Genomic DNA, 17,466 nt, shown 5'->3' with positions numbered 1-17,466 from the left:
CTAAGATTGAAAAGACCGATGTGAAATTATATCAGCAGAACAGGAAACAGTTAAAGCAACGAGGGTGAGTGAGTGCCCTGCCCTCAGCATCTTCTCACCTCATAGTTCTTCAGTTCAGCCAAAGTGCAGTGACTTAGACAGGGTTTAGTATCTAGAGTGAGACTGCCAGTGCTGGGGGGCAGGAAAAAGGACGAAAAGGTTCCAGTCACAATTAAGACCGTTACATATAAAGGGCAGTGCCGGAAAAAAAAGATTAAAATCCTCATATTCACACGGGGAACCATGGCTACATGATGAAATGAGTCAGAGGTCAAATTAAAGTCATTGTAAAATTTTATCATAGTGAAATTATGACGATCAATCAACCCTGTAGAAAATAATGAAGCGTATGTTGATCCTGAAGTCACAACTTTTGATGAACAGAAGTCGTCTATTTAAAATGAGCAACATGTTTTTGATGGATGATGACATGATTTGAAATAGGGCAGAGTTGGACCAACACAAGGCAATCCATGACTGAAAGTGGCAACGCCGTGCAGAGTGAAGGAGTGAAGGAAAGGGCCCTTTCTTTTATGTTCTTATGTGCAGCATCCTCTGCTGTTCACCATGCGGCGATGTGACATGAAGTGGGCGGGCGCCCTCTGCTGGTGAAACATGCGATGACAGCGGGTTTGGCAGCCAGATGGGAAGGGATCACGACAGCACACTGGTGTTCTGTGAATCCACGTCTCGCATGCGCATGACATCTGTACTTACTCCGCTCTCGTATACCGGGTTGTCGAAGGCTGACTCTTCGGTCATGTTGTCGTACGGCGGCAAGGATGTTGGCATTCTGATTGACTTCCCTTGGAATCTGAGTAAAGAGCAGTGAAAAACGGAAACATCCTGTAAAGACTCCTTTGATCATGAATCCAGATGAGCTAAATACACCTCTAAGGTATTGCTTACTTTGCAAAGAAGATGTAAATCCCAAGGAAAATCATCAAGATAATTGCAGTTGGAATTAAAACTGCAAGGACAATGTTGGTTTCTTCCATGCTATAATCCATATTTACAACTAGAAGAAACAAAACAACACACCAAAATGAGTTATTTATGTGAAACACGCACAAGAGAAAAATATCAATACACTGCTATTGCAGGGTTTCAAGACATGCCTCACCATCTAGCCTGCGCTCATTCACAGATGTGGTTGAGGATGCTACAAAGACATGATTGAAGTTTAGTGAGTACTTAGAACAGAGTTGTGTGACCACACTTTGCATTACACTTACAAAATGGGTGCAAAGGCTTTGCAAAAAGCAACACAATCATCAAAATATCTATTTCTGTAGTTCCAAATGTTGAGCGTTTCAAACGGAGAACAGTGAAAACTGAAGGGTTCGCTTCAGTGTGTTGGCATGATTTACCTCTGCATGCAGGTGGGGTGCTGTTCCACTGGGACGGGTGTCCAGGAATACAGTGGATGGTGCCCACGCCCTGCAGCTCGTAGCCTGAATGGCATGAGAAGGCCAGCGTCTCTCCTGCTTGGTAAAAAGCTTTTTCAGAGCTCTGAACACTGGTGGAGGCGGCGCCAGGGTTCCTGCAGGGCTCGTACTTTTCCGCTGAGAGGAAAGGGTTAAAAATAAACATTTAAATTTGTTTCACATATCATTTTTAACAGTAGAAATAGATAAAGGCAATAGAAATGGCAAAATAGACTGTAATTTGAATGTCATGAAACTATCAACGTGTCCCTGGGACAGTTTGTTGCTGGTGACTCACGGACACACTTGGGTAGCCTCTCGCTCCACTTGGGTGTCGCTGAATCTCGGTTGTAGCAGGTGAGGAGGCTGTTGCCAGACAGGACGTAGCCTTTGTTACAGATGAACTGCACAGTCGAGCCGACGCTGAAGCGGCTGCCCGTCTGCACCTTACGACTGTGCTCCACTTTACCAGGGTCCTGACATGTCCTGACTGGTGCACAAAAAAACGAATGATGGACGAGGATTATTTGCCATTCTTGCCATTAACAGAGGCAGAGGCGGGAGGGGATATGTCTAACATAATAACAGTCATTGAGATATTTATTTCAGAGTATAAATACATATAAATGAGTAGTTTAAGCACAGGTACATTAACTGTGCAGTTATAAAAAAAAAATGTGGACACTCCAAAAAGGCATCAAAATGAAGAATCGTCTTTTTCAGCCCACATCTTTCCGCCTTGCCAAAACCTGGCGTTCACACTACTCAGATTGTACGTGATACTTCCCTTGCATGTTCAGGCGTGTTGTGTTAGCAGCAGCCAAACTGGTCTTAGTCACCAGCCTCAAACACTTTTCTTTTTTTTTGAGTTGGGAATTTGTCATCTTTTGCCAATGTGGACCCAAGCTGCATAACAGATTCTTCTGTCATTTGGTCAACGATGCAGAACAAGCGCTATCCAAAGCCCGAGGATGCACTTTATTTCATCCTCTGCTAGTAATCGGGGTCAGCGGTAAGACCAAGTCAACCAGTGAAAAGGATTAAAAAAAAGGCTTGGCTGCAGCAGAGAGTTTCTTTGAAATGACGCATGCCCTGAGTAAGCATCACTTTGATGATGTTCCGTCAGTCTCGTGGGTTTCATTACATGAGTAAACTAAAATAGATTTTCTTATTACGTAGTCACCTCACTATGACATCGATTCTCAGAGGTGAGGTCAGTCTCGCTCCATCTACACACACACACAAGAAATGTATCGTACCTTCCTCGCATCTCGGTATATCAGCGCTCCAAGTGAGATCCCACTGACACATGACGATCTCCGACCCCACCAGCTCATAGCCAGGGTAGCACTGGTAGGTGATGATGGTGCCGTGGATGAGGTCGGGGTGAGACGTGCTCTTCCAGCCATTGGCGATCTCGGGCAGCTCGGAGCAGGTGTCATTTCTTGGCACCTCTGGTGGCGGATGATAGAAGACGGGATGATATATGAGAAAGTTCTAATCATGGATACTCTATTCATGAGGAACGTTCAACATGAATTTTCATTCTCTATATGGGATCAAGTTTCTAAAGGGACAGATCAAGGTATTTGTTACATTACAACATTATTATGCAGCATCTTCTTCTGCAGAGAATGAACACAACTGTAAAAGTGTGTGTTCTGTGATCCCCCTAAGCAGCAGCAGTCTGGAGTAAGAGTGTAAATAGAGGCTTGTGATGTTTACTGGGAAGTGAGCAGCATGTTGTTTGGCACCAGTCGATACACGGTTCCCAAACTGCAATGCACGTGGGCAAAAACACTGGGTAAAATCAACTGATGTGTAACCTGTGCACCCCATTATTGCGAGTCTGTGTTTATCATCAAATCCTGTACACATGAGATAAGCCAGAAGTCAGACAGAGCCACAGATATAAAAAGAGGGAAAGAGACAGAGGAATAAATAGATAGTTTTTCCCTAATTGGTAACCTGCCGGGTTCCAGTAAGAGCTCCCTTCCCATATTCCGTGCTACCATCTGCCTCGACTGTCTTGCCTTGTGAATCTCAGCAATAAAGCTTTAAAATTAAAACAGAGAATAAAATGCGTTGCTAATTGAATCACATGAGGTCTTACCAAAGAAGTGGACGACGAAGCCGTTGTTGTAGCCGTAGATATTTGTGGCGGGATCTGACTGAAACTGAATGGTAACATCAGCGATGGAGGTGTAGAGCTTGAAGTGCGTCCGCGTGCCGCTGTATTGTCCCAGGATGTTCGCTGTCAGGTCATCGCCGTCGTAGAAGGTCAGCAGATCATTTTTGCCAACATGGAGACTAGAACACACACAAAATGTGCTTACATGTCCAACTCACATTGTCGACAATCATATGTTTGCAGCTACACAGAATATCCCACATCTGTAGTTATGTGCTGTTTGTGCATTTTTCCATCTACTTGATGAAATAATTGTATTATAACACAAGGCAACTTGGCAAAGCTTGCGGAATATTGATTCTGTTTATATTGGATGGATTTGATCTGAAATAAACACTAAATAATGCATGATGCCCCGCCACACACACTCACACATAAACACACACTGCTAGTCTACATTTGCAAATGCATGAGGGATAATGCTAAAAAAAAGATCTTCACATTAACACATCATCAAAAAAAAAAGATGAAATACACGTCAACCAGACTACTGATGATAAAAAAAAAAAACACCAAAGGCCAGAGATTAATAATTTTCTAAAACAGAATCTAAACATTCAAATGTAGCCCAGAACCCCGTGACACAGAATTAAATATCAGGCAGCTGATACACTGCGCAGTGCACTCTCTGGTGTCAGCGATTACCTTGAGAATGCATTAACCTTTTCATTTGTAGATTCTGACGTCCTTGCCCCCCCTATATAGACCATCAGTAAAGCTTGACATTTATTCAGGCAAAATGTCAGGGGAAACCGGCTGCTTTTTGTTCTCTCTTTCTTTTTTTTTTTTACAGTTTGCGCCTTAAGCAAAGTGTGTCCAAAAAGCACTGCAGATTGGCTGGATCATTATTTTCGAAGTACCAGTAACGTTCACAAAAACTCTGCTGAACAGAAGTTAATGTTAAAAGCAAGCCAACGCTGCACCTCATGAAGGCCATTGGTAAGAGGAGAAAACTAGTTTCAAGAAACAGATAATAATAATAATAATAATAATAATAATAATAATAAATATAAATGAAAACAAAATATAATAAAAATGACTGTAAAAAATTGCAGCTCTGTGACTTGTTGACATCCATTCTTTTTCCGAAATTCCGCATCCTGCGTAAAAGTCGTGGAAGGATTTGAGGTAATTCTAGTTGACTCTGAGTGAGGGGAAGGTAATTCCTGGATTAGATACAAATTCATCACAGGGAAAACACACGGAGACATGGCCACTATTTCACCTGCATTGCCATGATGGAACTCAACAAAAGCATCTGAATGAACGGTAGTAGTCGTTATTATCTGCTATCGGCAGTGCTGCCTGGCGATGCGAGGGAGCAAGCGACCTCTCTTCAATCCCTCATGTACAACCTCCTCATCACTTCAGAGTAGAAAACAAGCAGCAGTTAATGTCAGTGAAATGCACACTCTGGAACTTTATTCATCCAGATTGGAATCCTCCCTGTTTAAAGATGACTGTCAGCAGTCACTCGTCTTCATCAGATTCCTCCATCTTAAATGGTCACAGATCACAGATTCAAACTGCGGCAGTCGGAGTGAAACAGTTGGGGTTAGGGTTTGGCAACTTTGGACAGAAAAGACAGGAATTACAAACCACAATGATAGCTGTAATAAAAACGTGAACATCATTAAAAGCCGTGTCTGCAGCTTCCTGCATTCACGGCAGGGATTGTCTGTCACTCAGCCATTTTACCATGTGATTATCTCCAACGTCTGCATGTCATTGTTCAACAACACATAATCCCATTTGCATACATTCTGCACTGGATTAGCTACCATAGAGATCAGGCTGTTCTTCCTCTCACTGCTTTTACTGTAGTGCATTTGACAATTGTGTTCTTATCAATGGGAATGCCTGTAATCTTTTGGTTGTTCCTCTAATCTGGTGTAATGACAAAGCTCAACAGCAAGTTTTTTCATCTCTATTGCTGCCTGATAACCGTTATACCGCAGACTTGTTTCTGCACTCGATAGGAATACCTGTTTATCTCAAAGAAGCCAGAGATTGATCAAGATTGAGCTTTTGTTTCTCCGTTTCATCTTCATCACGGAGAGAATTCAAAATGTCTCTTCACACTTTGTGCTGAGGTCACAATAAAAGCTGCATCCTGTTTCCGGCCTGAGACATGCAACTGATATGCTCTTCTAAATCAGCTTTACACGATGGAGCTTCTTCCTTGGAACGAAAATTGATCGATGGCATTTCACAAGCAACAGCAATCATTTTGATTTATAGTCAACAGCCTTAGCAATTTGAGACTGTGCTTGTATGTCTCTTCCTAATAGTCTCCCCTGTCATCCTAACTCATCAGGAATGCTGCTGTTGACCATACTTTTGAATTTGCATCCATTCATTCAATGCATGCAGAGGCTGAGGTGTTCTCAAAATCCTGGAGACAAGATGGAATGACAAACCTGCCGTGTCCTCAGTCTAGACTCGCCGCAGGTCGCTCGGATGCCTGCTCTGCAGTAACCTGGCGATCAGTTCACCTGAATGTCATCCCTCCAGACTCGTTTAATGGTTTCTCCTTTAGACAGGAAAGTCTCCTTAAAAATGTCTTCTCTCTGTCTTCACTGCTTCCGTTCCCTTCATTATTTTAGTATTATTTTGACATAAAATAACTGTTGTTTTTTTTTGCATCATCTGGGATATATCATATTTTCAGCATAGTTAACTATTTGTTCTTGTGAAAACTTGACTTGCAAAGACTTTAAATCTGTCACTGTATGATGCACGATGGTGTAAGAGTCTAAAATGTGCAGACAATATTGGTGAACAATCAACTCACTCACTGAATTATTTTACATCTAATACGGTCTGTAATTGGACAGAGCCTCAAATATTAAGATGATATGAACCACAAACCCAAAGCCAGAAGTTAGACTGACTTGAAAATGAGATGATTCTCAGAGTAAAGAGCTGAAATGAACACCCAGGATTGTTTTTTTTCAAAAAGCTCAATACTTATTTTGAGCTGACTTATTTGATTATATATTATCTCCTCTGCCAATGTGGCTTGGGTCTGTTTGAAAAATAAGCTCATGGAATTTCTGCATACCGATGGCACCTGCTCCATCCTGCATACGAAGGGATGGCAGTCACGTTTTTTTAAACCCTAGTCTAGGCACTTTGTCACCTTCATTGACCTGTCAAGGAAAGCCTTAGCAGCCCAGAAAATCTCTAACTGAATAGTTGACCTTTTAAATGTGGACTTTTTTTCTCAAATAAAAATAAATTTGAGTTCTCAAGCCCCAGCATAATCCCAGCAAAAGAGGACCTGCGGATGACGTTTAATGATCAAAATCACCACTAGAGGGCTCTATTACCAAAGTAAGTAATGTAGAAACAAATCTGAGTCCTGACAGTAAATTGATGCTGACATAATAACTACAGTAAAACAGATTTCTTCGCGGTGGTGACACATAAAGCGCCCCCCCCCCCCCCCCCCGTAACATCTACACCTGAATCATCTATCTAACTATATTCCACAGGTGCAGAAATCCGATGTTACTACCTCTTGTTTCCTGCACTTGCTCAAACATGCTCTATGATAATTAGCTAAGAGCCAGCCCTCCTGTTTGGCCTAAATTAATTAATCAGTCCTCATTATGCACACTGCTGTCTGTAATTGCCAGCACAGGCACAGCGATGAATGATAACACAGAAAACATTCTCATTAATGTGAGCAAGTGTGTGCCCACCTTATAATGAGACAGCTCTCATCAACAAAAGCCTTTTGTCACTTCGACAGGCAAAACACGTGCACACATACACACTTTCACGTTAATTATATGTTGACCTAGCCTTCTGGAATGCCACTCTCAAATTGAACAGGCCAGACATGAGGGTAATGGTAGGGTGTGTAGGGATCAGAGGAGATGTGTGTTTTTATTATACATCAGAACTGGCCACGGCACCATATATTTATAAGGACCAAGGCTTGGGTTAAACCACGCTTAAGGCCGGGGGAATTTATTCTAGAAAGATAGATTTGTTTTTCTCAAATCAAACTTGCACCTCTGCATTGGGTAAAAACATGCGAGAGCGCACTGGTGTACCTGCAACATCAGACATCCCTGAGACTTCAGCTGAACAACAGGGAGACATATATAGTGCAGCAAAAACCCCGGTGCGTTATTCACATTGTGTAAATTATTGGTGTCCTGTAATGCTATTATTTCATTTTTGATGGGTTATTGTGGCTAATCTCAGTGGATGCAAGCTTGATAGAGGCAGCGGAATACAAAGCTGAGCTGGTGTAGCAAATATCCATGCTTTGGTCCAACATTCTGTTGGCTGTAAAAGGTCTCAATTTTAGATAATTCAGAATCTAATGAATACATGAATTTAAAACTTGCCATGGGATATATTTAAATGTACTGTATTGCATTTTTTAAACTACAATAGAATGGTTTTTCTTTTTGTTGATTTGCATGTTAACATTATTTTTTACTTCTAAATAATTTTCTTTATTATTTTATCTCCACCAACAAGAGCTTAAAGGGATTATGTGATCATTCATGTTTGTCTGTTTGTCATTTTGTACACACGGTAAAGTTGTCAACAGCTTTTTCTGTGTGGGGGGATGGATCGGATTTGAGTGACAGGGGTGTTGGAGGAGGTCTGAGCTGTTCTCTTCCGTAGAACAGAACAATTTTTTACAGCGCACATACAAATATGTCATGGGCCACATGGAAAGACTGCCCACTAACTCAAGTTGTAAGGTGGAGAACGTAATATTGTGCTAACAGCATTCTTTAGAGAGAGAAATCCAAAGAGATGAGGCAAGAAGGATCCTGCCTTGAGCAGGAGCAATTAGCACAGCTAGGAAAATTATAAATGAACAACAAAAATGTCAAATTCTTTCATAAAGTAAGAGCAAAAACAATTCCAGAAGCTTGAAATTGATTATTGTGGATGGAGCTGCTGCTCCGCCACAACCTTAAGTAATTTATGGAGATATCTGCCCCCCCATCCCCACCCCCATCCTGGTATCATTACACCTGGTACTGACATCGGTCCTGGGAGACCAGATCACAAGCGGACAGCCCTAAGTATAATGTTGAATAATTCTAAAACAACTTTAAAATAGATTTTGTGTCAGTGTGAATCTATGGACACAGCTCCGACGAAACTTCCAGTACAGGGAGCGTAGCTCATTGCAGCGAGCACGAAAAAGCCCATACAGAAACTGAAGGGTGCCGACGCCTGCATGTACAGGAGACCACTGTGCCCAGTAGCCAGTAGCCTCTGCTGGAGATTTGTCAGTAACTCTATTTTTCTCCAACCGCAGGAGGTATTCCCACTGGTTTAATTTGAACATCACTGCACCCTCTTGTGTGCAAGTGCTTCAAGCACTAACGGAAATCAATTATGCTGCTACTTTTTGAGCTTTCTCCAGGATCCCATGTTGATGGAATATTGTGAGGTTCCCTCAAATGAGGCAAACAGCTGAATCCATAAAAGATAAGCAGACAAAGATTCAGATATTTTGGCTGTTGTGTGTGTGTGTGTCTGTGTTTTTTTTTATTTGAAAGAAATCATTTAGTGAAACACGAAGAAAACTGCGCAATGCAATCAATTACACGTCAGTTACTAGCACTACTTTGGATGAGAAAGCATAGAAGTGTGCGTAGGTGTGTGTGTGTGTGTGGTGTTTTTGTACAGTAGCAGTAGTGCATGGAGAAGAAAAAGAGCTTGCTGTGCGCGTGTGTATCTGTGATGATGACATCTGTGTGTTTGTGTGTTGAATTACAGTTGGGAAGACAGGATAAGTGGCTCATAGTAGTGCACTGCCAGAGCATATTCATTTCAAAGCCAACTCTGAGACACACACCAGGGAAGTGGAAGCAGCGAGGCTTACTGGCTAATCTGGTCAGAGAGCGAGCTGGAAGCAACACAGAATTCTTAATGTTGTGGATGAGGAAAAAAAAAAATCTAATTAGTGGCTGCAGCCAGAGTAACCCTTCCCTGTGCGCATGCCATGGCGCGTCTACGTGTTTGGTGTCTGGAGATGAAGTGTTTACGATGTCGAGGCCAATCTGATCTTTCTCTTTGAGTTTCCATCTTCAGACAGGAGCACAGATTCTTACACTTGGATATCAAGCATGATCCTCTTGTCCTCTTCCACGTGAATACCCCAGATGCAGTCCTGCCCTTTGTCATAGGCCTCGGGCCAGTTAGGAGACAAGACCACGCCGGCGGAGTCCGTGATCTCCCCGCTGCACACGGCTGCGACGGACAAACACAGAGACACAAATAGATGTTTTCAAAATGCATCTCGAGTTGCAATCACAACCATTTTAACATAAACCTGACAAAAATAAATTATTTTCAGGTAACACTTTGGGTTATGTGTCTTATTCCTAATATCGTATATGCTTTAATGGGAATAAAAGACAGTTGAAATTGAGTTTGCAGGCCCCTGGTGAACCTTGTAAAATGGCATACTACCATCAAACTTCTTGGTGACCATGATTCACAGGAGCAGAAATTAGATTCTGTCCTACCCAGCTTTACTGAGAATTTTTCAATTTCACTGTGTGGCAGAATGACCACACAGGCATCAGAGAGCAGGTCTGAGGTCAGCGTGCAGTGTGGAAAGAGTGAAAGAGAAAATAAGGGAAGGGCTGGAGCACAGCCGCAGTATTTAACACGGCAGTGTTCATTTCAGGCAAATTAATGTATGACTTTAAATCTTAAGTGCTTCTAAAATTTGCCCTGCAAGCACACACAGCCTATGTTGAAGTAAGCCATTGTTAGAAGTATAAGAATTTATCATGGATCAGAGGAAAGCAGCTTAGGGAGATGACTACCAGTGGTCTTTAATATTTGAGTAAAAAAAGATTAAAAAAACTCCAATAAACATCTCGGTTCGTTAAGTCCAAGTCGCGCTCCATTGGAGGCACTTTTTTCTAAAAGAATAAATAAATAAAACATTTAATGTCACCCAATTACCCAAGCGGAATGGAATCTGTCGACTCACCCCTGCAAGCCGGCTCAGTCTCATTCCACTGTGGGCTTTGTGCATCCACACATTCAATCACCACAGAGCCTTGCTCCAGTGTGTAGCCGGGGTCACACGAGAATTCAACAACAGCCCCCAGACCGTAGGTGGAGTCGGTGCCGCTGAAGTTGCCGTACTTCACGAAGGGTTCGTAACACATGCCTTTCGCAAAAGCTGTGGGCACAAAACGAACAAAAAAAATAAATCTGTCATCAGAAAGGTCAGCAGTCACAGTATGCTGTTAGAAAATGCACGATCAACCTGCCTTCATATCTGATGGCTGCACCGGTGGAGGTCAGTGTCCCGTCTGTGGTGAACTCTACAAACAAGTGACGTCCGGTGCCGACCACACCTTCATTGGGCAAATACTCCACCTCATAGGAGTCGTACACAGCTGGAGAGTCTATGTTGTTGCCATCCTTGATTAGGAGCCTGGAAATCACACGCAGACAAAGAGAAGCAAAAATAGATAAAAAAAATACATGAAAGTGGGGCTTGAAATGTAAGAGAAGCATAAAAGAAGATGCTACGAGCTTTTCTCAGATGTGCAAACTGTTCCTGTCTTTGTTATAATAGTTTTGCGATAACATTTTACACCACTCTGTAATGAGGCGGACGACCATGTGTGACAATAGCCGATATGCAACTGCTGTTTCCTACCCTCTGTAGGCCCTTCAATTCAGTCGCTTGATGATAAAGGATAATAAAGATAAAAGGTCCTATCAAATGCATCTGGCGCTCCCTAAAGATTTTGGTTATTTATAGCCTTTGAGGATTTTTAAATGGTGATACGGTGTTATTCACAAAATGAGTTTAAAGCGTTCAGCCTTAACATGCAAATTTGCACGTAGTTACTATTCACTCTCACTCTCAAAGCTTTCATTTTATCAGCATGCATGCACCACCTGTCATCGTCCTCTGCCAGAGCCACCTTCTCAAAGTGAATATGGAGTTTGTGGCCTTCGGGGGCCTCCAGGACCCAGTGGCACGTCAAATTGTTGCTGTAGTTGCCAGGAAAACCGGGGGAGACAATCCGACCATAGGTGGCATTTTTTATCATTCCCCCGCAGGATGCTGCGCGTGAGCAAAAAGAGACAAGAAGCAGACAAATAGTTGGAGGGGAAGACTGCATGAAGATGGCAAAGACACCAACTATAACAGGAAGAGCGCTGTTGTGAAAAGTCCATGTCTGGCTATAAATTAAACCAGTATCCAGCAGACTTTTGACAACGGTAGGCGACTCACCTGGGTCTGAAACTGTGTGACAGCGTGTGATGGACTTGTACAGAGAACAGTAAAACAGCAGCGCTAACACTATCAGGGCAGAGCAGCTGCAGGCAGCACAGAGAAAGAATGGAAGTGGGAGACGAGCCTTCACCAGGAGGAGAAGGACAGTCGTGTGGCTCAGTTCTAATCACGGCAGCAAGGTCCACGGGCCTTGTGTTGCCCAGTCTCAAAAAATTATAGCTTCCTGCTAATCACATGCAAACACTCATTTGGACTCTGATGTGAACCATTCTAAACAATGGGAAAGAACAAAGTGAAAATAATGAAAAAATCACTTGTATTCTGAAGAGAAAATGACAATTTCCATGCAGGGTTTTTTTTCTTTTTTTTTTTCTGTGTTCCTAATTTTATTTGTGAAATCTGCTTCTTTCAAATCAGTCTGTTGGAAAACATTTTGACAAAGTTAATTGGAAATGCAATTTGATTCAGAGGAATGGCCCCCAGTCACCTGGTGTATTGAGTACAAAAATAAAAAAGAATGTCAAGCTAGGAAGCAATTTTTCCAATTAACCAAAGGTTTTTAAGACTCTATAGATATTGAATCTGGAAAAATTGCATTTTGCTCGATTATTACATTTCAGTAAGCATCACCTCTTCGCCCTGAACTGCTCCGATGACCGGAAGCTGAGGAACATTTGTCTTACCCACACACGTGGGCTCCTTTCCACTCCAGTAAGGGGTGGTCGCGTTGCGGCACGTGAGCATTGTGGGGCCTTGCAACTTGTAGCCGGTGAAGCAGTGAAAGAAGGCTTCTCCGCCGGAGTGGAGGTGCGTTACGGAAACTTCCCCTCCGGCAGGCTCTTTGGGGAAGGTGCAGCTCAGAACAAAAGCTGGAGAGAGAAAGATACAAGATACATGATAAATGAAGCGTAAGAGCAAAATTACTTGTGATATTTAGCAAAAATACCGGGTCACCGGGTCACGCGCCGTGCTGGAACCTGGCCCAGCAGTCAACGGGCGAGAGGCGGGATACACCCTGGACAAGCCTCCAGTTCATCGCAGATCATCATTCAATTATATCACACAATTGTTATTAATTCGTAATCATTGGTTCTATAATGAAAAGCTAATTAATTAGACCTATGCATGTCTTAATAATGAAACTCGTTATTGAAAATCTGACTCTGTCACCGTTCTCAAGTGAGTTTTTTGTTTGTTTGTTTTTGTTAGATGCTAAATTTGCCAAGAACTCAATGTTTCATTGTGAAGAAAAGCCAAATTCTTGCCAAAACCAACAGCCAATAATGTTAACAGGCTCCTTTGTGTCCTGCATTGTGTTTACCCCATGCTGTTGTGTTGCATTGTTGACAATGTTGTCACTCTTCCAACCCACAACCGAGCACAAAAAAGACATTTAGACAGAAAGGAGGGGGAACCAATTGTTTTTCCAATCATTTGCGCATATTAATCAGGTGCAATGTCTCAATGTCTTCCTGCTTCTCTAACATTTATACATTCTCCACAACAAACATTCAAGCTTGTGCATATAGGCGCTCACTCTGTTCATTAATTGTAATTTACCAGTTCACGCATGTATGCAGATGTACAGAGAGATGTTTGCAGCAATACAGTAATGAACGTGGTGAGCTATGAGATGAGGTGTAGAGCCGCTGCAAATACTTTGACAAATGGAACTGCTGCTGATTAGGTGAGCATCATAGTGGGCCTGTAATGTGATAGCTGGAAGAAGAATTGCCTCTGTAGTGTTTGTCAGAGAGTCGTGATTCCAGCAGGGTAAGATCAATGTTCCTGGACTGGCTTTGCATTGTTAGTCTGTCCCTGTTTTTAAATGAATGGTGTAGGATGGGATAGGGTTCACATGGATAATGGAGTGAGCTAACCGAGTCTGTAATGAAAGCTATTAAACAACCTTCTGCTGTCTAATAACCACACTGTTCTACCTCATTAGCATTGGCACTTTAATGACCAGACTAAAACTTTAAAACTTTTGGAAATGTAACAACAAAACAAGCAACATAATTGGATCCACTAAGAGCTCGTGTTGCAAAAAAGCACTTTGATGCTATACCCTGCAATATAACAGAAACCCCCTTTTTTAAAACAACTTTGCTCAAACTGTTGAAGTCATGTTTGGGCTTAATGGGGTGCATTCAAATCCTAAAAAGGAGTTAATTGGAAGGAGTGAACAACAAGGGAAACAGCCATTCTGGAACACCTGTCCATGAGGATTCTATTTGCAAAAGCAATTATGATAATAATCAAGTAATGTAAACACCTTAATCTCATATTATGTTAATGTAATTCAGTGTGTTACCAGAAATAGCAAGTGGACCACAGCTATTTTCAGCTGCGTAATTGAAATGCTGTTTTGGCGGGAGCATGCCAATAGAAATTTACCTCCTTGTTTATTCATTTATCTTATTTTCAACATACAATAATGTGTTTATTTCTGTTCCAAAACCCATAACATAATGTTAAAGTGTTTTTTTTTTTACACGCCGATCAAGTCTAAATTGTCTTTATCAAGTACGGAACTATTGAGTGATTTTGACACAGGCCCTATAATGAAACAACCAAAGACCTTTTCTTTTGGCATCGTGCATTTAAAGCAGAAGCCAATGACATTTGATAGGCAGGGAAATTATGTATTTGGTTTTTTGCGTGCAACGACAATGAGTAAGTGGAGTTTAAACAGCGCAAAATATATTAGAAGCTCTGCAGCAGGGTGAATTTGAACTGCTTCTATGTAGCCAATCATTTGCAAATGTAGAACACTTAAGTGATGTTACTGGCATTACCTCGAGGCTAAATTGGGTATTCAAAAATATTATTCTATCAATCTTTGCACTCTAACTCACTGGGAAACATTATGCCTAAATGCAAAATGGCCATAAAGGCTCGTGAAACTGCCCTCCTCTACTATGTTTTAATCTACCGGCCGTTTTTTTCTTCTACACAAGCTAGTGGTTTCTCCCATAATGAAAAGGGCCTTTCTTCTGCAGTAAATCAGTGAGCCACAGGGGCGAGGTATACTGCCCCTGGGTCATCCATTCCATTCATAGTTTATCACTGGCTCCAATGAACCTAGTTATTGCCATTATCATGGCAGCATTTACATCCCTATTGAGCATGCAGTGGGAGAGCCAGAGGCAAAAATTTGTGGAGCCAATTCCTGAAGTATTAAATTACGTGGTGCCTCCATTCCACTAGATGTGGTGCTGGGCCATAAAGTCTGATTGTTTTGCCATTACAAATAATAGATCCACAATGCAGACAGCCAGGAAGATTAGCTGACGCACCGTGAGGCTACAGCAAACAAATGGGACACTTATGTATTTAGTGTTTCCTTGTAGAACAGAGGAAATGATTGCATTGGTGTGACACAGATATTCCACAACACGACCAGTGTGCAGTATGGGATTTCAGATTGCATTTGATATTCTGCTGGACATGCAGAAAAAAGATTTACTGCAAAGCAAAAAGTGGAATTCTCTGAATGATGAAGTTCTAATTCAAACAATTCGTGCGATTACATTTCAGCCATGCATAAATAAGTCAGTACACAATAATACAGATATTGCCTACTGTCTAATATATAATTATAGAAATGATATGTCACTGCAATGCGTTCCCTTAGTTAACTCAAAGATGCACTATTTAGATGAAGAGCATCACGGATCAAAATGTGAGGTATCACTGGCATAACTGTTAGACTGTCACTATCAAAGATAATATATTCAGAATAGGGTACTTTATATATATTTTTAAATAAGCATCTATAAAAAAAAGAAGCAAAAATAGATCAAAGCCTGTCAGACTTAACTAGAATTTAAGTTCAAAATGCTGTCTTTATGCACAGCTTGTCGCATTCAGTTTGTCATCATAAGGCATCCAAACAAGGGATAAATATTTTTCCATTTATTTTTGTCATTTCACTACTCTTCCACGCAAGAGTTCAAGAGGAACACATCCTGTCTTTCCACCTTCATTTCCTCGCTCTTATTCATGCAAGAGCAACTGCTTTTTTAGAATAAAAAAGTCTGCCTGTTTTGTGCTGCTCCATGGCCTTTCACACCTATCTGAACGTATTTTGTGTCAACAAAATGTTTAATCGCAAATCTGCGTTTTGGTTTCAATAATAAGTTGAGGCTTCCTCAGCCCTCTGTCAAAAGTTGCCAGAGATAAACTTTTGGAAGTCATTTAATGAAAGAAAACTTTTCTGAAAGAGCGCATGGTGTAACTCTTGCACTTTCCTATACGCTGCTCCTATTGAAAAGTCTTATTCTAGTATGACGGTGAAGCAGAGGCAGCGGAGAAGCCAGTAGCACGTCCACACCTGCTGTGTTTGGACAAAGAAATAAAAGGCATTTCAATTAAGAGACTAATTAAGTGTTTTCTACATTTCTTTAGAAAGACAGTGGAATTGACTATGAGAAGGTGAATTAGCAGGGAATAAAAAAAGATGTCAGAAAAAGATCACAAATAATGAGTCTCGTCATTTGTATTTATAATTAATAACATCCCGTGTGGGAAATATGATCCATTTCCAAGCAGGCAACACTATTATGATGACTTTATGTCTCTTGTCACTGATGCTGACGTCCATCGGTTTCCAGCTGTACGACTGTCAATGTTTCCAAAGTCTCTGGCTGCGGACCAAAACATTGTCTTTTACAGAAATAAATCACGAATAATAATGTTGACTCTAGCAAAGATGTGGAGTTGCAGAAAGCTTGAAACACCGTTCTGCCAGGATATGAGCTATTGAAATGGATGTGATTGGGTTGAAAATGTGATTTTAACAGTAACCTATTCAATAAAGCTCATTAAAGAGAAATAACTGCAGACTGCAGGCGGTGCCTCTTCGAGGCTGTGACAAATGTTGGATCACTTGTCAGCGTCGGAGGTCCTCGGGCCATCACTGTGAACTTGGCTTATTAGTTAACTGCTCAATAACTCCTGTAAAACATAAACGCTATTGGTGATGCAATTGATTATGTTCTATCATACAAGTCAAGATCATCTGTGGGAAAGAGGGCAGAAATGGCGGCCGTTAGTAAATTGGGCGTTGTGGCAGTACTTGAAATTATTCATAAGCACAACATTTGAGCAAGCAAATTATCTTTTATCCTCTATTTATATATGTTGTAATTATCTTGTACTGGTTCACTCCTACCTTTATTTTAACATTTGGGCAGAGCATCCTGTAAACACACTTCGTACATTAGGTGTTTAGGGTATGAATGGATGAATGCAGGAATATTTATTCCGGTAATGAAGATGTTATTTACCTTTTTGATTGAGTTCAAAGAGGGACACATTCATTTTGTATGTTTGTGCATTATACTTAATATATTTTAGGTGGGGTGGCTTTTTCTATTGTTGCTGTTGAAATACAAATGATGCATGTTCAAATGTCCAAATATAGAAGGACATGCAAGGAAATTGTGACATCAAATTCTATACATATCAAAACTAAACACGTCTATGATCATGTTCCAAGTTGTCAGAGCCACTGCTGAGGTTATCAGTCTGCCATTTGAGGTGCA

At 41.3% G+C, this 17,466-nt stretch overlaps 1 protein-coding gene across 1 annotated transcript in view; it reads right to left on the bottom strand.

Moving 5' to 3' along the window:
* Window positions 1-693: 693 nt before the first annotated feature.
* Window positions 694-17,466, bottom strand: part of LOC137900193 (seizure protein 6 homolog) — a 28,367-nt gene continuing 11,594 nt past the window's right edge. The window contains 12 exon segments of the mRNA XM_068744256.1: window positions 694-853; window positions 949-1,057; window positions 1,163-1,201; window positions 1,410-1,604; window positions 1,765-1,956; window positions 2,726-2,920; window positions 3,580-3,776; window positions 9,756-9,894; window positions 10,649-10,843; window positions 10,935-11,101; window positions 11,575-11,743; window positions 12,601-12,786. Of these exon segments, the coding sequence (XP_068600357.1) occupies window positions 694-853; window positions 949-1,057; window positions 1,163-1,201; window positions 1,410-1,604; window positions 1,765-1,956; window positions 2,726-2,920; window positions 3,580-3,776; window positions 9,756-9,894; window positions 10,649-10,843; window positions 10,935-11,101; window positions 11,575-11,743; window positions 12,601-12,786 (1,943 nt within the window).

This window comes from Brachionichthys hirsutus, chromosome 10 (assembly GCF_040956055.1).
Source record: "Brachionichthys hirsutus isolate HB-005 chromosome 10, CSIRO-AGI_Bhir_v1, whole genome shotgun sequence".
In the NCBI taxonomy this organism is placed as follows: Eukaryota; Metazoa; Chordata; class Actinopteri; order Lophiiformes; family Brachionichthyidae; genus Brachionichthys; species Brachionichthys hirsutus.
Note: the sequence above shows the minus strand (reverse complement) of the source record. Positions and strands in the feature narration are given on the sequence as shown.